Source organism: Falco rusticolus, chromosome 6, assembly GCF_015220075.1.
Source record: "Falco rusticolus isolate bFalRus1 chromosome 6, bFalRus1.pri, whole genome shotgun sequence".
Classification (NCBI taxonomy): Eukaryota; Metazoa; Chordata; class Aves; order Falconiformes; family Falconidae; genus Falco; species Falco rusticolus.
This window is the reverse complement of record NC_051192.1, coordinates 83880555-83901393: the sequence shown is the minus strand read 5'-3', so window position 1 is coordinate 83901393 and position 20839 is coordinate 83880555. Positions and strand designations below refer to the sequence as shown.

Sequence of the window (20839 nt, the reverse complement as noted above, 5' to 3'; positions counted from 1 at the left end):
GGCTGTAGTTGCCACAGCAAAACAAAAAATCAGCAGTCAGGCTGTTCGATACTGGTGTGCTAAACCCATGGTCATGTTTCTGCTGTAAAGGCATCTGCTTCTTACAATAGCTTGGGTAATTTCCGAAGATATTTTAGACAGACCTTATTAAAAAGCAGCTGTTTGGCAGTCTCTGTCAATCCACAAGCTGGATGTAAGTGTTGAGCATTCTGTGACTGCCCATGTAACATACTAAATACTTTTACATGTCTTTTCTGAATGCAGTAAAGGAAATCCAGTCAGTCTGTATAGGTTTTTCTTACTGTAATGGAATTTGAATTTGAAAAACAAGTTTGCATTGCTATGGCCATGTTTCTGTTGACTGACTTCAGTAGGTGCTCAATCAGGCTTTTTGACTATAAAATGATAGACATGACTATATTGTATCACAGAGTTCTGTTGAAAATTCACATGAACGTCTGAGATATACTAATGGTCTTGAAAATTTTCCAGATACCAAAAGCATAATGTTTACACTGAAAATGAATATTATCCATGCTTTGTGTTTAGAAAGTGGCCAAACAAATGAGTAAGTGAGAATATACTGCTGCTGTCTTCTTCAGCTGTAACTTAATATTTTTACTGGTAATCCTGCAGTGTCAGAGGTCCTTAACATATTCTGTGCTGGGCTGGAGTTATTGTACTGTACGGGCCTGTTCTCTTATGACTCAATAAAAACTTTTTCCAAAATCATTGCATAATTACTAATTCTGTTTAATAATTACGTTTTCGAATGCTGACCTTACCTGTCCTTTATTTTGCTGCAGAATTTTCTTAAAAGGGACGTGTCTCATATATATGTATAAAAAATGTTTTTTATTTTTCTATTTTTCAGGGCATGGCTTTTACCTTGGAGGAGAGACAACAGTTGAATATTCATGGATTATTGCCACCTTGCTTTCTTGGTCAAGATGCCCAGGTTTATGGTATTCTGAAGAATTTTGAAAGACTGACATCTGACCTAGACCGGTAAAGTATGGCTATGAAACTTTACCCCAGTTATCAAACCATAATCCCTTTTTTCTTTTTTATGGTAGTACAGACGAAATGTTGTGGGTTTTTTTTCAAGCTGTGGTGGTTGATGGTTGGGAATCATTAAGCTAAATACATACTTTTTTGCTAGAATGCTTTCTTCAGAAAATCAACTCCCAATTTTAAATTGCAATATTCCAGTGCCGTTCACATGAACTTATTATTTCAATAACTAAATGATACAAAGGTCATCAGAAGCAAATGAACTCTAAAGTTTTAGTGAAACTAACAGTCACTAACGTTTTTACATGCATATAGATACATATGCATTAAAACAAATATATAAAATCTGTATGTACTATAGTGTTGTTGTGTTTGATTTTTTTTAAAGAAAAAAGCTGTGGAGGGCTTTAAACATTTATGAATACTCTGATAGTTGGGTTTTTCCCCCCCTCAGTGTTTTATAGGCCCTAGGATGCTACTACTTTATTTTTACTCCCATGCCTTGCTTTTTTCTCTGTTGTGGGTTGTCTTGTTATTTGTATGTAATAACATGGCTTTCAGATACCTGTCTGTTGGTAGCAAGGCTTTTCTATAATTTAAAGTTGCCACAATCTTTGTTTTTTAGGGAGGCAGGATAGGATGAGCACAGCCTTCCTTGTAAGTGAAGAGCTCATGACTGTGTTATCTGTTCTAAATGCTCTCAGGGAGGGCATTATCAGTTAGCACAAGAGTAGTAGCTTCCCAGGCTGGAATGTTTTAGTCTGAGTCCTTGCATGTAGCAAAGCGTAAAATCTCATGGAGACCCCACCAAGCATTGACATTACCATAGGAGAAAACCGTCTCTGTCCTTCTGTCCTCATCTCCTCACTTCTGCCTTGAAGTATTCCCTTCATGATACAGTTTGTCATTTCATGTGTTTCAGGGCATTTAAAACTTTAAGGCTGTTTCAGTTGTTTGATTCTACTTGAATTGCTGGAATTTCTTTCTACCTGTAACTTAAAAGCAAGGGGAAAAAAAAAAAAAAAAGGCCTTTTACCCCATTATTTTGTTTTTCTTAACTAGCAAAGAAGTTTTGCTCTTACTTCAGGTCATAGGAGAAAATGACTTGTATTTCTCAGTACTTCAAGATTGAAAGTTACTAGTCTAGCTATGTGAAATTCAAGAGGAGAGCAGCAGTATTTCCAAAATATTAATTAAATATTGTTTTAGGAAAAAAAAAAAAGTGGATATTTAAATGGCTTTTCACTAAAATTAGGAATTCCTGCAGGAAAGGAAAAAAAGAAGTAATCTGTCAGTTTTAAATGACAGAGTATGAAAAGCTTGATTTGAACCACAATAAAACACCGTATACTGAAGTTTTGATTGCACTGGGACTCATCAAATAAAAATAACTGTCTCTGAGTATTGTGGGAATACTTTGCAGAAAACTTGCTTTATCATGTTAAAAGAAAGGAAAGAAAAATCTGTCTGTCTTGAGGGTGGGGAAGGAAAAAAAACCTTTTTTTTTTGAGTACACTTAATGCATGTGTGATAGACACAAATAATACACAAGTATAAATAAATATAACTATGTTTAGAAAGAAATGTAAATAAAAAGGCTTTCCAGAAGCCATTTGCTTCAGGTGCTTTTTTTCCCCCAAAATCTGTCCCTTTTAAGCTTAATGACTGTATGTAATTAATTAAACAAAACCTCAATATCATTATTTCCTACCTATGAGTGTTCTTTTGCACTTTCTCTTTTCCAGATAAATAGTTGGGTATGGAAGAAATTTATCTCCTTCTTCTGTGACCAGACATTCTTAAAACAGAAGTACAAACATAAACATATTACATCCGTGTGTCTTGAGCATTAGGCTTTAGCTTGCCATTTTATACCATAAAGCCAGTTTTTAGTATAACGTCTTTTTTTGGTATAAAGGTTATATTTTACTGTGCAGCTTTGCAGTGCAAATGTGTTGTTGTTAATAGGGTTTAGTGATGTACTTTGGCTGAGAAAACTAGTAAGTCTTTGGTTCATAGGAATAACTTGAAACTATGAAAAGTTAGTCGTTCTTACTGTGTGATCACTAGTCAAAATACTTCAATTAAGAATTTATTAATTAACAAAAGAAAAAAAAAATTAAAAGCTATGTTTATTTACCAGTCTTATTCTGTGGCGTGTAGCAGTGGGGTTTTCTCAACCATAATTTTTGGTCCAGCCATAATTTTAGTCTGAATAAACTGTGTGGCTGCATTTATAATGCAGGGTGAGCTGGGATGGAGTCTCCAACCTTGGAGATATTAAAATCCTGAGTGAACATGCTCCTGGACAACCTGCTCTTGTTGACTGCTTTGAGCAGGGGATTGGGTGTGGGAACTCCAAAGGTCACTTTCAGCCTTAGCCAGTCTATGATTGTGTGATGCAGGTCCACAGCAGTTAAAAAATAAGAGGTAATCTTTGATCAATGCAGATTTGTGTAAATGAAATCAGGCTGGTCCTTAAACAATTAAATTTGTATAAATCCACAAGTCCCCCTCAAATGAAACTGTTTCTTTAAGAAGTCATATTTGTATTCTGTGTGAACACCTAGCAGGCCAAGATTGACTATTCATGTCATGCCACGTTGTGATAAAAAAACATTTGCCTCTCATATTAGTGGGGCATGATATTGCTGTGGTGTTTTCTCCAGTTTTTAGCAAAATAAAATCATTTGTTCATTACATGGGTAAGTTTATATTTAAGACCACTGATTGAAAGACTTGGTAACATCAGCACGCAGAAGATGCTTCCTTTTAAGCCTATCAATGGTTGCATCTTGGGCTCCTTTGCAGAGATAAAATGCTTGTGTGAATTGAGCATGGAAAAACGTGCACATTGAAATGTTATTTGCAGCTGTGTTGGTAAGTCAGGTGTCTGACAATTTTATTGTGGTATGTCAGTAGAGACCCTGCTCTGAGAACATGTGCATTACATGTGTGAGCTCAGTCCTTCAAGGAAATATGTGAACTCTGGTCCCTGTATTTACATTTGTATCAAAGCATTTTAAAGGGAAGAGTGACTGCGATCCTACCGCAGTTACTCCTTGAATGCCTTCACTGATGGAGAATGCCAGAAGACATTGACTATTTTAACTGGAACTTGAAAGGAAATCTCAAGCGCTCCCTGTACAGGCAGGTGCTGAAGGACAACCTTGCCTAAAAGCGTGCAGGTGTTGCCTTCTACTGAATGTAAATATACTAATTCTAGAATTTTTTTTTTTCCAGTATGCATCTGGCATAGTCTTCACTCCCATAGGTGCAGTGATTGAAAAGAGATGAAGGGAAGCTGTTGTTTTCCTTGTAGAGCTCAAATTTGCTATCGTGTGTATACCTGCATGGTTTATGTCCAAATACAGAAGATTGAGTACAAGCATTTGAATATTGCAGAGGTGGAAGCTGTTAAGTACCTTAGACAGAAGGGTATAGTCTGATGAAACATTAATGCTGTGTATGAGAGCATCTTGCACTGGCAGGATTGTAGCTTGCTCTGGTTTTGATTGGAAAGAGGATGTGTGTAAATCCATCAAGCCAAGCTGACAGTACCATGGCATGCTATGTTTTGGCACCGCTGAAACTCCCTTGCTGACTTTCAGCATGGAATTGCTGCATTCTGAAATACCAAGAGTTTGTACACAAAATGAATGTGAAACAGCAGCAAATATATTGCCCAGTATGCCTGGCAAAAAGGAAGCCAGTAACAGGAGATCTATTCCTCTAACTTAATTTGGAAAAGATGTAATGGCTTCTGCAAGTAATCTTTTTTTTTTTTTTTTTTTTCTCCCCTGTATGTTCTTAATTGTCTTTCTTCTTGCTTTGTATTGACATTGAAATCGTTGCCCCTGACACATCTTCTGTCTGGGCTTTTCTTTCTTCAGAGTCACACTGGTGAAGTGTTATACTGGATGTGTGAACATTAGGAGAGGTTCCATCATATCACTTTTCCAGAGAATACAGTGTTACTTTGTTGGCTTTTTTTCAGTTCTTTATACATTATATTACAAATGTCTTTAGTAGCATTTCTATATAGATACTGATGATGCAAAGTAATGGAGCTAAGTATCTTACGCAGGTTAAAAATAATAGTGTTTTCTCCCACTTTCATTGTTTGCTCTCATGTTTTGCAAGATAAGAGCAAACAAACTCGAGGTTTGGTTGTGGGTTTTTTTACCCTTCCATTTTCCTTGTAAAATGCATGCCAGTGATAGTAGGGCCAGTTATCTCAAGAAATCATTAGTAATTTTCTGGTAGTTATGTCAGTTTTCTTTTGGGTTTTGGATAATATTTGGTTTATATCCTTCTGTTGCCACTGTATTTCATTCCCTTCATAACAGCAGACTAGCATAGGTGAAGTGAAGGCAAGGGGAAAACTGACATACTGAAGTGTGAATGCTTGGCCATCCCCTCTGTCTTACTTCCAGACCTTGGTTTTCATCCTCTGAAACTCTTTCCTGAAATCTCTGTTCAAGACTCCTTCTCTGAGGATAGATAATATTTTTTTCCCTTTTATAGCACAAATGATTGTTCTTAGTGTTTTATTGCTTGTTTTCAATTAAATGTGGGCTTCAGTAAACGACTCCATTAAATACTGCATTTTAAATATATTTATTTTAAAAACACAGTGCTTTTGGTTGTGTAGATTACTTGGATGTTGCTAAAGATGCATACTTGTCTAATGCATGACAACCAACACCACATTGAGGATCAAGCGTTTTTGGTTTTCCTCTTAAAGAATTTTTGAGAAAGTTGATACCCCTAAGCAAGTTACTGTGCCGAGAAAGAAGAGCTCTTTTGTATCTACTTCTGAAAAGTAGCCTTCTGGTCAAAAATACTTCTCTATAAGTATTTTTCACTTTATAATATTACTTAGGTTGATTTGGATATGGCTGGCCAAGTATGTCATATTTGAAAGTATAAGTAGTACACAGTTATTATCTTTGCAATATCCTGAATATAAAAGTGGCATGATAAATGCAAATAAGAAAATAAACCCCCATCTAGATCTTTTCTAGATCTCCTTAGGGTCTAAAGTACCCTTAGTGACACAAGGGAAGGGACACTCTTTTGCCTTACTTCTGTCACCTCATTACAGTCGCCAGCTGCCAAGCCGGCTGCAGTAGCCTTGCTTATAGTGCTTGTTAAAGGTTTATATAGCGAATTGTGAAATAAATGCTTCCCTGATATACAGGGATATCAAGTAACGAATGTGGATTTGCTAAACTGTTCTTCGTTACATAATCACCTGACTATATTTGTATCTTCCTAAAGTATGAATCAGATTTTATCGGCACATGTGATGAGTATGCTGAAGGAAAGTTCATGTGAATAATAAAATACACAGACCTCCAGGTTTTTGGAATGACTGTGTTGTGTACATTCCCTCAACATATGTAATAAAATGATGGGCATATTAAACTTTTTAAATATAAGTAATTAGTAATCCTTTGTAAATAAAAAACCCAACAACCTATGTAAATTGTATGCATAAATTGTTAGTTTTTATGTAAGCCTATTGGTATAGAAGACTACTTAATTTTAGAAGTAATACTTCACCTTACTAAAGCTAGTGAATAAAGAGGTGAGGTTTAGGATCATCAAATTTCTAAATATTAAGTGTTCACAAAGTGACCAGAGTCATACCAGTGTGAGCTAGTATAACCTGAAGTCACTCATAGACTCACCTCATGTGTCATACCCAGCACTGAAATTTGGCCTCCCGGATGGAACCTTGGAGCAGTAGCGGATTTATTCAGTATGAGAGTGATGGTAGTCAAAAGTAGATCAAGTTTAACATGAACTATTTTTTACTGTCATTTTTCTGATATTTTTTTCTTCTCATTGGTTTTCTTTGTAAATAAATATAACACTTATTCAAATGCAATCAAAAATTGACTTCCATTTAGAGATAAAACATTGCAGATTTCATTACATAGACTTCGGGGACTAAAGGTTTGTTTTTGAAAGCTTTTTCCTACAGTATTCAGGTGAAATATTTATTTGAAGTATTAGTCTGGATTTAAGCGAAATTTCTATCAAGGCAAGAGCAGAAAAAGCTAACATTTTTGCTTCAATTTTTGGGGGCAAGAGAGTAAACGTAATTAAGTTTTATTTAATGATGGTCTCATTTCAAGTGGAACAACTGATATGTATGGATTAGATTCTGACAGACCAAATACTCAATTGCAGCATAGTGTTTTATACCTGTGAGAGATTAGCTTCCTGAGTACGTGGAATCTGTCAACTTTGTGATGGTTTCAGCTTCTCTCTGCCTTAACCAGTTTGTTGTCCTTTGTATCCGAACCCTTTGTGCTATTAAGACAAGGAGGAGTTTAAATACTCCTAGCAAGAAAGAGGCTGCTATAGAATACATGTAGCTTTAATTACTTACCTAAACACCTTTGTGTTCCTGAATTTACTTTATATGTTTACTTGATGTCTGTCTAATTATATGTAATTCTCCACAGATATATTCTACTAATGAGTCTTCAGGATCGAAATGAGAAGCTTTTCTATAAAGTGCTGACTTCTGACATTGAAAGGTTCATGCCTATTGTTTATACTCCCACTGTTGGACTGGCTTGCCAACAATATGGTTTAGCATTTCGGAGGCCAAGGTATGTAAGTTTATACTTCAAATAAAAGTAATTGTATCTTATTTTCCTCTTGGCAGGTTTCTGCAGGGGTTTTCTAACACAGCTGAATGTAAGCCAAAACTACAATAACTGAGATAATTCAAACTACTCTTTTGGTCTGCGTTAAACCATATTTTGTATTGCATTAAGAGGGAAAACTGTTGTTTTCATTGTATCAATACATGAGTACGTTATTAATCTCGTTAACTGACTTTTTAGAATACTAAACGTTGCAAGGTCTGCATGTTGCAAGACCACAGAAGAATGGATCCTTAGGTCTTGGGTTTGTATTATCAGCCTAAAGAGCATAGACTTTTACCTCTGTGTGTGTGTGTAGTGTGTGTATGTATATATAAATACTTCTATCTATTAAATATCTATTTTATAGGTATTATATACATATATATATAAAAATAATATGTATACAAACTAAGGATGTGTTATATTGTACCTACAGGCTTCTTAAAAACAATCAATAATCAGGAAAGCAGTGGAGTGCTTTTATTCCGTATACAATATCTGTATTTATAGAGTCATGAGGAAGTGGTGTGAAAGAAGGATAGATGCTTCTGTTTCACTCTGCCCTTGAACATCACCCCACAGAATTTCAGATTTATGGCGGTTGCTGTCTGAGAACCTTGTGTATAGCAGTGCCTTCAAGTGCAAACTCTGGAACAAGACTTTGGAGCCTTCTGTACGATTTTCTGGCAAAGGAAAAGATAAATGGGCTGTATGTGCATAGCTGTTTTAACACAAATAAGTTTTTTACAGTCAAGGCATTGACTGAAAATAAGAAGCTTGCAAGTTTAAAGGGAACAAATGACTGCTCACAAATTCTTCAGCAGGAGGTATTTGAGGGAGAAGACTTACAGTTTCAAGGTTTTGTTGTTGTTAACATAAAAATCATTTTGGCCTTGTGACTGACAGAATGAGTCAGGACCATCTGGCCAACTGCAGAATTCCCACATCTATACACATTGAAAAGTTCAAAAAGACCTCAAGAATGCTTACTTAAACCTGTTTAATGATCTGTGGCTTTTAGGTGCCTCCCCTAGCAAGAGAAGGCATCTCCTTTTTTCCCCTCAGTATTTACCACCATGGTGATTTTATTGGCCTTCCAGGAAGTGCTGAGTCTGTCTGGAAATGAAGGCTTTGCCTAGGCTGGTCTCATTGCCCCTTGTTTTGATATCCATTGCTGTACAAGATACTGCACAAGGAGCACCTCTGCCAACGTATGGACAAGGAGCACCTCTGCCAACGTATGGACCTTTCACTTTCTCCCCAGACCAGCGGAGGATCTGTGGAGAAAAAAAAAACCTGTTAAATTAGACAGCAGTTGAGCTGAGTGTCAGTCTGCAACTGGTGAGGCACAGCTTGCACAGCAATTGGAACAACCCACCAGTCCCCTTTAGAGATTTTCAGACTCCTGAACTCCATTCTTTGGTCTGATCCTAAGCATACTCAGGACATGGGCAAAAAAAAAACAATTTGGGAGGTAGGGACAGGGAGAGGAAATATGTCAACCGTTTGCGTTTTGTTTTGGGTTTGTTTGGGTTTTATTTATTTGGTGGAATTTTTGTCTGCAGATGACTTGAAAAGATGCCCTAAATATTTCTCCTCTAGTTATTAAGACTAAAATCCTAGCTGACATTGCTGTCACCAATAAATTTATGGATCCGTATAGTTAACTTGAAACAAATTACACTATAAACATGCAGTTAGTACAGATATACTGGGAAACAAGAACTTCTGAGTTCTGCACTGTGCAACTAAGCCACTCTTTAGCCTCTCCTCTAAAGAGAATTTAGTAGAGTTTAAAATTTTATAGATTTGTTTGAATCATTAATGTGTGACATAACAAGTTTACATTTTATTTTCCTTTTAGTTTCAAATATGATATAAAAATCTTTCAAAAGCAAGGCATAATAGCAGTAATACATAAATTGTGCAGGCTTTGGAATAGCAAGCTGAACTTTCTCAACTCAGCAAACGACTGCAGTATAAAACTACCAGTGCATATAAATAATATTGTGCTAACTTTCTGTGTTCCCCGTGGAGTTTCCTCTGTCCTACTTTAAAAAGCTTGTTATTCTGGCACATGGATAGTGAACTTCCATTCTGATGATGTATTTAGCTATTCTGAACAGAGTGATGATTCAGTTGCTCCTTAAGCACCCTCATATTTGTATGTTCTTAAAAGTATGATTTTATTTACCAATACTGGAGTGAAGTCTGATTTTTCTTCAAAAAAAGTGTTCATTTCCTTATTGATAAAGCACAAATTCAAGGCAGATTATACTACTTCAGTAATTTCTTTCCCTTATCATTTAATTTAAAAAGTATATAGCTTTACAGGACATTCCATAATTTGGTATTTCACACTATGTTTTTACTGCAGTTGAGCTGCTAATGAAGTAACGATGTTTTAAACAATACTGAGTCTTGTTTTAACTGATGTGTTTTCTGGTATTCAGTTGTGTTCTTGAGCTACTGAAGTCAGCCTGGGCTATATTCATCTGTCTGCTGCTTCCCCAACTACATGTATGCTTTGTATACGTGATTGACTGTCTGGGGAGATGCGTAAGATATTTATAGAAGTCTGTTTTATTTCTAGTCCTGCTGAATTGCCTCACTACTTTCAAATAAATGTTTTAATGGCTCATTTAAGTAAAGATGGCTGAAAAATGTGTACAATCATCTTTTGCCTAATGAGGATCTCATAACTATTTTTTTTTTCTTAAGAAGAAAATATCATCTGCCAAGTGGATGTTTACTCTTCCGTCTAAAATTCCCAACTGTTATGTTCATGTTATCTCACTACCTGCTCTCATCTTCCCACGCCACCCAGCTGATGCCAGTGTTCATTAGAGGTGTTGGAGGAGGACTGTAAAGAGTTTCCCTTTTGGCAGATTCTTTGCTGCTTAAGAAATACCCATACTTTGTGATCTTGCACTGCACTCTGTTACAGAGATCTGTTTTTTTCTAAGAAAACACTTTTCTAAATTATTACAAAAACAGTTGTGCAAAGCAATCAGTTTCATTTGGTTTGAAATTGTATTCTAGACTGTGACTCATTAGCATTAAGCATTATATACCAGCATCCTTCCGGTACCTAAAGGAGGCTACAAGGAAGCTGGAGACGGACCAAGGGCATGTAGTGATAGGACAAGGAGGAATGGCTTTAAACTGGGAGAGGATAGATTTGGATAAGGTATGAGGAAGAAATTCTTTACTGGGAGTGTGGTAAAACGCTGGCACAGGCTGCCCAGAGCAGCTGTGGATGCCCCATCCCTGGGAGTGCTCAGGGCCAGGCTGGATGGGGCTTGGAGCAACCTGGTCCGGTGGAAGGTGTCCCTGCCCATGGCAGGGGGGTTGGAACTGGATGATCTTTAAGGTCCCTTCCAACCCAAACCATTCTATGATTCTGTCCCTCATAAATGGCACCCTTCGTGACTTTCTTCCAAGGAAGAAAAAATAAGCATTTAATTTACGATACGGAAGGAAAAAAGAAGTAAAAAATAGGAAATGTAGTCCAGGTCTGTATGCTCTTGTGGGTTTTATTAGCTGATTTTTTTTTTTCTGTTGTTACAATTCAGGAAAAAGATTCAATCTCATCATAACTTAAAAAAAGGGTCTTATCTGTAGGAACTGTGTGTATCTCTTTTGTGCTGATGCATATCTAAATTCTGTCTTTACTGATCAATGAAGGTTTTTCTTTCAGAATATTTTTTATTTCAAAATATTTTTATTACTGTCTCTTCCCACAGCTCAGAAAATGTTTGATACTATGTAGTTCAACAAAAATCCTGTTAGAAACAGACTTATTTAAATAGGTAAATAAGTTAAAAATTATACAATTGCTGCAGTTCCTGTTTCTCACACTGGAAGTTGCAAGGCAATGTCTTATTATTCAGTTTAAATCTGTAAAGTTCTTTTTATATTCAGTTAGATTTCTTTACATTGTGAAGTAATTTTGAAGCCCTTGGCTCACAAGTTATGTCTTCAGGCAAGGAATAATGGAAATTAGAGTAAAAAAAAATAGGTGTCTCATGGGATCATTAAATGAGATCATCTTCTGTACTCCCTTACGTGTCTTTAGAAGACTTTAGGGGCTCACATGATGTGCTTACAGTTACAGCAGGACACTGTGGCTCAGGCGAGATGTTTTTCGTCCTGAAGCAGTATTTTGCAATTACAGAATAAACATTCATGGCTGACCAGCTGACTGATTAAGCAATGTTTCTCAAGAGAACCAGCTGCAAAGTAACTTGACTCACTGGTTTGAAGCTTGTCTGAATAATTGACATTTGTTTGTAAAATTCAAGCTGAACTCAAGATTGCATTACTCACTCTGAATATTCAGCTTAAAATCCACCAGTTTAATGAATAAGAGCATTATTCTAGAAATAAACAGTACAGATCTGCTAGCAGATCTGTAACATGCACCTACCTACACCACATAGTTACAGAAACATAACTTAGAAGACCACTACAGTCTTCCTCACAACCGTTAAGGAGGACGAGGGAAGAAAGAGGCTCCTCCAGGGGGTAGGTCAGAGAAGGAATTTGGACCTGTACAGGTAAAAGCTTTAAAGGCTTATGCTGGGAATGTAATGGAGTTGTGATTTTTATTGCAGTGATCATTCCATCATTAAGAGTGTTATCGCAGAATCTCTAAGTCCCTTTTTTTGGTGCAGAGTTTCTGTCCACCATTTAAAAACAGATTCCTAAAGTAAAACACTCTTGTTGCACAAAGTGTGTGTGCACATATATGACAGCTTTTTCTGACCTACCAAGAAACAATCTGTTTCTATAAATGGATTTCTAAAATATAACAGTTCTTTAATCCAAAAAGAATAAATATGGGAAAGCTCAATGGAAATTTCCTCTAAGAATCCAAAATCAACTTTTTACATTGTATAGAGAACACCCAGGAGTTTAAGGTTCTTGTGTAAACTTAGCGTTTAGACAGGGGAGTTAAAATTGCCAAGTATTGCTATGCTGATGACTTTGGAGTTGTCAGAATGTTAGGTGACTGTTTGTGTATTTCCATTCCTAGAAGGAAAAGCCATTTCAAACAGAATGTGAACAGAGCAAGCCCTGCTAACTGTTGCAGCCACAAAGGCATGGCAAAGTTCCTCTGAAATAACTTCCCGATGCAGTCACATGCTGTCAAGCTGACTAGGAACCATATTTAAAACAGCTATATTGAATCTGATGCTGTGGATTGAAGATACAGATGCAGTCTCTTAAAAGGCAAAGTATATCAGCCTTAGCTTTGAAGTTATGTCTATTTTTTTTTTTTTAACATATAAGGCAGATCTTTTTCAGCAAACTGTTCTCACAGAAGTTTTCTTCTGCAATAATTCTTTCAACTCCGTGGTTTTTTTCTTGTTTTCCTTCCTCACAGATAAGTAGACATAGCCTATCTAGAGGCCTCTTATTCACCCCAGTCTAAGACAGATTACATTTTGAATTTACTTTTAATAAGCATTTTTAAAATGTGTTTGGTTTAGCTCTTTTGATACTTCTAGAGAGCACTTGGAATGTTATTAACAGTCTTTAGTACCAACTGAGGCAATTTATCATGCTAAATACTCAGTTTGCCAGTGCTGATACTGTACCAGATTGCCTCCTGCACTGAAATGTGTGACTGACTCAGCACGTACAAATTTGAGATCGGTTCCTTCCCTCCTGTTCCTCAAAAGGAATGTATTTATTTACATTTATTGTGTATGCATTTACATTTACACTAGTTCATATGCACGGCAACGAGTGCAAGTGCTACAAGTGTGACGTTTTTTTTTTTGTTGACATAGTAATGTTTACATATTGAGATTGTCAGCTGCAAGATACCACAGCTTTTTTATAAAGAGAATGAATTAGAGAATAAGGAAATACTTATTTCCTCTGAGAGAACATATGAAATATTAGACCTTGACAACAGAAGTTGCAGTCTGTTTGCCAGCACAAGGCTGATCCTGTGGTACATTTCATAGGGGATTTTTTGGTGGTTTTTAAATGAGGCTTTCACTGGAGTCTGGATTTTTCTTTTTCTTAATTCCATTGAATGCCTTTGACACCCAAATATCTTCAGAAACAAGTTTGGCTTACAGGAGGCCAAAAACTTGTCAAGTACTCCTGGATCACATGAGCCAAGAAAGTTCAGTTCCTGGTGCGTCTTTGTGATTGTCTGTCTCGCCCTCAGATCAGTGGCATTTTCTTGATTGAGACCAGAAGGTCTGGATTCATTTGACCTAATTTATTCACCAGTATAACTGCCCCCTTAGAATTTTTTCAGCACATCTAGATGTTTTTCCCAAGCAAAACAGTTACCTATATATTTAGAGACTTTATTAATCTCATTGTTACTATGGATAATTGTCCTTGTATCTTCATTTAGTGAGAACTGATTATTGTGTAACATGAAATTATACTAAAAGATAAAACAATAGTTTCAGAGTTGTTTTTCCTAGTAACTTTTCTCTGAGAAATATATAGAATTTTCATCTGGAAGTGAAAAAAAGACAGTGTGGGGTTTTTTTTAAGTGATCTCTTGTAAGAGTTTGATCATTAGGGCAGTCTGAAATCAAAACGTGTTGCAATAAAGACATAAAATACAGGAAAATGCTTCTTTGAGAATAACCTGTTGGAGTTCCATTCTCCAGCAGGCACTGGTGTGGGCTCTGTTTATTAACAACACGGCTCAAGTGGCAAGGTAGTCTGAACATCACGACAGAGAATTAACATAGTTGTAGCATTTCTTCTCATTTATATAATCTGTCTTTTACTGAATTCAAAAACCTGGCAATAATGGCAGTTGCAGCCCCTCACCCAGCACTTTTGAAATATGTGTTGGTTTGTGATTTTCACTTTTGTGTCTTGTGAACGTACAGTGGTTGACACTTTCCAGGCAGCTTTTTGTCTTGTTATTTTTTGTGTAGCCTTTCCACTGAATTCAAGCACCATGACATCTCATGACACCCAGTAATTCTCCTCTTTGGCATGATTCTGATCTGCTCTGTTACCTTCATCAAGCTAAAACTTAGCTAAGCATGCTGTTGCTTCCTCAGCTCGGCTAATAGATTCTCCTAGCATAACATTTGCCCTGCTCTGAAAATTTGGAAAAGGAGAATTGGCACAGCACAGGAGTTTTGAATTCCTCTCTTCTCCTAGAGTGTTTTCTAGAAATACACTAGGCTGGATTGTGCCCAAGGTGTATTCAACTTGGTCTGTCAGCAGCCAGTAATGCTGCTGCAGGGGAACGTGTGAGAATCTTGCATAGAAGATGTCAGCTGGGCTCATTTTGGACTTAGAGTACTCTGTGAATGTTAAGCCAATTCCTTGTTCTAATAAATATTTGAATGAAAAAAGTTAGGTCCTGATTTTTTAAATCATTAGGGTATTCTTTAGGTTATATTTGTATGTAGTCATCTGGTCTCTCATGAACCGTGTTAAATTAATGGCTTTTGGTAATATTTTGGCAATAGGGTTTACCATTTAGTGTGATTTTTTTTTTTTTCCTCCTTTTATTAACATTGCACCTTAGAATAAAATTGTGTATGATTAGTCTGTGCTGAACTAAGAAGGCATAGTCCTGACCTAGAATTATGAAATATGATTCCTCCATGCGGTGTTATTTTTTGTGTGTGCTTAGTGCTTGCATGTAGGTATTACCTGCGGCATTGGTGGAAGGGGGTGGTATTTGCAGGAGTCAGGCTCTGACCTGTTCTTTCATTTAGTCTTGTCAGAGTTGGAGCTTTACCTATTATTAGCTGCCTCTTACCCTCATGAGCTGCATACATGATTTCTTATGCAGGTAATCTTCTAGGGGCATTTCATCATGGTCATAAAAGCTTTGTCCTAAAACACATCACAAGCATGGAATTTCTGGCTTTCAGACCGAAGTTCATACCTCTTGATGGTACATTGCTGTGTTTTTTCTGGAGGGAGTACATCTGGGCTGTGAACAGGAGGAAATGAGGCCATCCCTACTCAAAACATGACTTTGAAAATGTTTGGCAGCAGATGATGTTTGGTGATTTTCTTTCCCCTCTTAGCACAGTCTTCTGAGGAAGACAGCTAGTGAGCCTCGGGGCTCTTCTGCAGACATCCTGAGTGATTTCTGTGCAAGAGTGCCAAAACTAAAGTACTGAGCGTGCCTGTCTCTTTGTTTCTTTGTCCGTTTCCCTCACGCAGTCCTGGATATTTCCGGAGGATCCCTGTCCTCATTTGGGTTGGTACTGCTATTTTTACACATTTCCACTATCTCTTGTGTAAGCTTAGAACAGAAAGTTCCCCCTCCATAAATCTGGAGGACTCAAATTTATCTTTTCAAGGGCATCTGCGCTCTGAACCAATGGGAACTGAAATTTTGATGGGTTTTGGCATAGGAGGATTATCTTCCTCACTATGCATCCTGCTGAGAGAGTCCTCTGAAACAAAGATGTTTCTTACTGATGCTTTTCATCACATGGGGAGGACAGTTTGTGTGCCAGTTATTAATGCAGTGTTTATTAGACCCTTCTTGTTTCATTTGTTAAAACAGTCATCTTGTGGATCTACGTGCAGAAGACTGGACAGAAAGTACATGATCCCAAGTTAAATGGCTTTGACTAATTTTTTCTCTCTAGTGCCAATACCACATAAAAGGTAAGCCATACCCTTTTCAGCAAATAAATTGTATCACTGCATTTTCAAAGTAGAAACAGTCTTTTGGTAAGTTGTATTTTCATATCAATAATTAGGACTTATACCAACACATAACCACGCTACTCTTCAATGTCTTCCTTTTTTTTCCTGACTTTTTAGAGATATTGATTCTATGCTAGCCCACAAATACTGCTTTCTGGTTACAAGCTTCCAGATTTCCTGAAGTAGTACATTCCTTAATGAAATGTACTTTAAGGGTAGAGATTTTATTTAGTTTTCACACCTCGATTTGGCCAAAGACTTGTGAGCATCACTGAAGTGCCAGCTAATACGCTATAGGAGAGGTCTACTCATTGTCTCTGTCCTACTGTATTCAAGCAGTATCTATCTACCAAAATTTTCCCCTTGTGAAACAGCCTCTGTCAACCTGCCAGATTTATACAGCTCCCTAATTGTCAGCATCCTTTGGCCCCCAAGGCAAAGCTTTAAAAGTCACTTGCTTCAATGAGAACGCCGTAACTTCCCCTAGTTCAGCACCTTTACAAGGGCAGACTACCAGATCCCACACAATGTCTGCAAACGGGTGTTACTTCATCTTTACCTCTTGTGCAAAATGATAGGCATAGTTGCCTCCCAGGGCCTTGGACATCCCTGAAGCAGTGGGCTACAGCTGACAATAGTTTGTGTATTGCATCCATTCCTGTGGACTGGAATTCTGCACCATTCTAGCACTCATTTAGGACAACACAGACAATGTGACAACTTCTGCCACATGAACAAATAGGAAGGTCCGAGATTTTTTCAGGTGTCTGATCAGCCTTTGGAACAGGAACTTGAATTTTCAGATTCACTTATCCAGATGGTGTGAAGCCCTTTGTGGATGATCCTAGTAATGTCAGATTCTCCAAGACAGTGCTCCCAGTAAAGCAAGACACAGCACTGATGCTGGTGGCTCCAGCATAAAGCAGGTGATAATTTTGGTTTTAAGATCCTTGTCTTGGAGACTCAAATTTTTTTGCAGCTGGTGATCTTCAGTGTATTAATGTCAGCCTTGCACCGAAGGGTCTCAATCTCTTGTCGTTTGGAGTGGCTTTCAGAGAAAGAACAGATTATTTTTAATCTTTAGGAACATACTTAGCAATAATAAATATGTTTCTGCTGTCGGTCTCAATTACTGCATATTTTGCTCCGGGCCTTTGGCCACCACATCCCCGCCTATGACATATATGCTGGTTTACTCCTAGGCTTCTCTCTAGAGAAATGCATCTGTTTTGCTGCAGGAGGTGAGGTAAATCTTTGAGTGCAGCCAAATACAGCCAGAAACTGTAAAGTTAGAAACTATCTGTGAAGAATAAATGGTCTGGGGTTTTGGTGAAAAGAGGTTAGGAATGGAGGAAAAGCCACAGCTTATTTATTGAAGCTGTTGTGCACACCTTCAGCGTCAGGCATGCTTTTAGACTGACAATAAAAGGTCCTTTCAAAAACCTTATATCTTATCTTGCGGTGTGCTGGGACATCCAAAGGACTCTCAAAGAGGGGGACAATTGCATGGATGCTGTGTCGTTAAAATGAAATTGCCCGTGCTGTTCACTGCGCAGCGGAGTCAGCTGATGGTTACCAACTTAAGCAGTAGCTGTGACTTCTTTGCTGAGTGCTCCTATGCCAGATACTAGTGCTAATTGCTATTTAACATCGATGTTAAACTTGCTGTTGCTGAGGAGTTCGTTGTTTGCAATTTTGGATGGCAGTCCTTCGGTTTTCATGGAAGTGTCTATTGTGAAACCCTCCTGGAGGAGGTAACGCTTCCCAAGGCAAGCATTGCCGGGGTTGCTTGGTAGGCTGCATTTACATATGGAGGAGCACTTAAAGGAAGAAGACTGGCTACTTCTCTGTAGCTGTTGGCTGCTCTTGGAGATACGAAGTGTGTGCATTCACAGGGTATCCCCTTGCCCTTCTGTGTGCTATTTAAACTTGCAATTCATTGCTTGGGAAGTACTAAGAAAAAAAGTGTGTGCTTCTCTCTCCCTTCCTAGGGCTATGCTGTGGAGGGGAAAGGACTTACTTCCAGATACCAGTGAGATAAGAAATGATTTTATGCATATGCTTACAAATAGGTATCACCAGCAGTAGCGATGTACGTGTTGGCAACATGAGCATGTAGCAAAGAACTGTTACAGGTGACTAGTAAGCATTTAGTATTGGGTTTTTCAAAAATATTAAGATCTTCCTAGAGATCGAGGAATCCTACTCTCTTCTTCTATGCAGAGTTTTTTCCAAGTCCCCAGTAATTCCCATTGCTGTCTCCTGATACTGCAAAATGAGGTACCAGTAGTATTTTGGATGAGACACAAATGACTTAGAAACTGTACAGTGCTTTGTTAGCTCATTCTGTATATATCCCAGCCCATGCCCAGAGGATGTTTTCCTTTAGGGGTGTGCTTACACTGGAATTTCTCTTGTTTTCTGTACATTTGTGGCACGTCCTTAGGCACCACCCAGATCCCCTGCTGACATTCAGCAGCTTCTCTGTTCAAAATGCTGTCATTACTCAGCAGTCCAACATTGCCTCATTGTTGCATTCCCAATCCAAGATATAGTAGCTTTAAAAAAAAATTCTAAGTTATTCCTGCAACTGTATTTGTTGAAGTCCCATAAAGGAAGGAAAAACCCCAATGAAATCACTCTAACTTTGCAGTAGTTTGGATATTGTAACATCATAGTTTTGTGTCTCTGTCTAGAAGCTTTCTAAATAGGTAGGGTAAGTAGTTAGGTCTTAAAATGGAAAATTTAAAGGGAAGAGAGGGTGTAAAGATTTTGGGATGATTGTGTGTTTTCACGTATCTTGTGATTCTCTGTATTTATGACTAGATGCTTTTAGTTGGGGAGATTTTTACACACTGCTTTTGAAACAGCTGTATGCTGCTGCTGCTGCTATGAGGCTTCTGAATAAGGCAAGACAAAAGCTTTGGGGTAGAAATGAGCCCTTTTATTCTTGTATGGCATTTTCATCATTTTTAGCAAAGTTTTATAGCTTTTTACAACTGTTTTCTTAAGTACGCTGTTCAATAAAGTGTGTCAGCAGTGTGAATTATAATAAATTTAAATATAAAAAGACCAGGCCATAACAACTTTACCAAATCTATTGTAGAGTAGTATTAATGTAGTGTAGTGTGCAGTTGGGTGGGGGAGGTTTAGTAAGGTGTCTGTCATCTTGACCACTGCTCTCTGAGTTAAGTGGTCTCATTGCAAGTCAGTTCTGCTTTACGTAATAAGTATTAATTGAGTGATTAAATCACATGCAGTAAACCCAGTATTTTTTTAGAAACAGCTGTAAGTGTACAAGAGACTGCTGGGAGCATAGATCAAATGACAGACAAAACAGTAAGAAGGCATATAAACCAAACAAAAGCAAGGACTTCTAGCCAGAGGCAGACATTGATTGATGGGCCATAAATCAATCAGCAGAAATAAGGGATGACTCCAGAGAACCATTTACGGACAAGCGTGAAAAAACAAAAGCAAGCTTCAGTTTGCGCTGAATGAGAACCTATGCCTTTGGCAGAAAGATGGTCAAAAGCCGGTTCTCATTTTTGCCCCATTATTCCCAAAGCAAACCACATTTAACTTGAATTTCTCTTTAGTCTTAAGGAAAAAGGGAATTTAGGAGACATCACAATTTTATTTTAGCGTACTCTAGAATAAGGAAATTAAGTACTGTTTGGGACTTTTTGGTGGAGTGTTCCATCTAAGGGAACAGTTTACTGTTGCTGACGTGAAGCTCTAATGTTCAGAGACACAGCAGCACATTTCCATTTACAGATATTCACCATATTATGGCAGCTGTCATACAGTAGAGGGCATTTTTTTGTTTGTTTCAATTTTTATCCTGGAGTAGTTCTTTAGATTTGTGCTAAGCACATACAAATGTACAGGTCTGCTGCACTGTATGTTGGGTGGCAGGCAGTTCATGCGGCCTGTTTTAGGCAACAGTATGTCTTTGGGAGTCTTACCTAGCCATCCAGAATGAACTCCTTAAACATGACACGTAGATGTTTACTTCGGAAAGTGGAAACACAGAACACGGTTTGCTTTCTGTTCAATTAATCGATGTTTCTTCTGCAAATATCTAGAATACAAGCATGGGGGATTTGTGATTCTCAATTAAACAGCATATCTAAAAAGTCTTAAATTCTGCCCTATTTCCATTTGCTGCAAGCGATGTATCTACTTCTATTTTCAATTTGCCACTTCACATAGAATGTAAAAATACTCCAGTGCACGCACCGAAATGAGATTCTTCTTGAGGATGGTTGTAGCCTCGTTTGATGGGTGGTTGGTACATTGCATTCAAGTTTTACAATGAAACAAACGTCACCTTTGAAAGATGACTTAAAGTATGGCTTCTAGACTTTCAATGGCATTGTCCTCAGAAAAGCCGGTCCCTTTTTGTGAAATCGGGCTTGAGCGTTCAAGTCCCTTGAACAGGTAGGGAGCTCACAAATAATGGCTCAGAAACAGTTCTGCTC

The 20839-nt window shown here is 37.7% G+C and overlaps 1 protein-coding gene across 1 annotated transcript in view; it reads left to right on the top strand.

Moving 5' to 3' along the window:
- Nucleotides 1-20839, top strand: part of ME1 (malic enzyme 1) — a 185098-nt gene that overhangs the window by 46654 nt on the left and 117605 nt on the right. The window contains exons 2-3 of the mRNA XM_037391683.1: nt 875-1008; nt 7494-7643. Of these exons, the coding sequence (XP_037247580.1) occupies nt 875-1008; nt 7494-7643 (284 nt within the window). The remainder of the gene's footprint in view (nt 1-874; nt 1009-7493; nt 7644-20839) is intronic.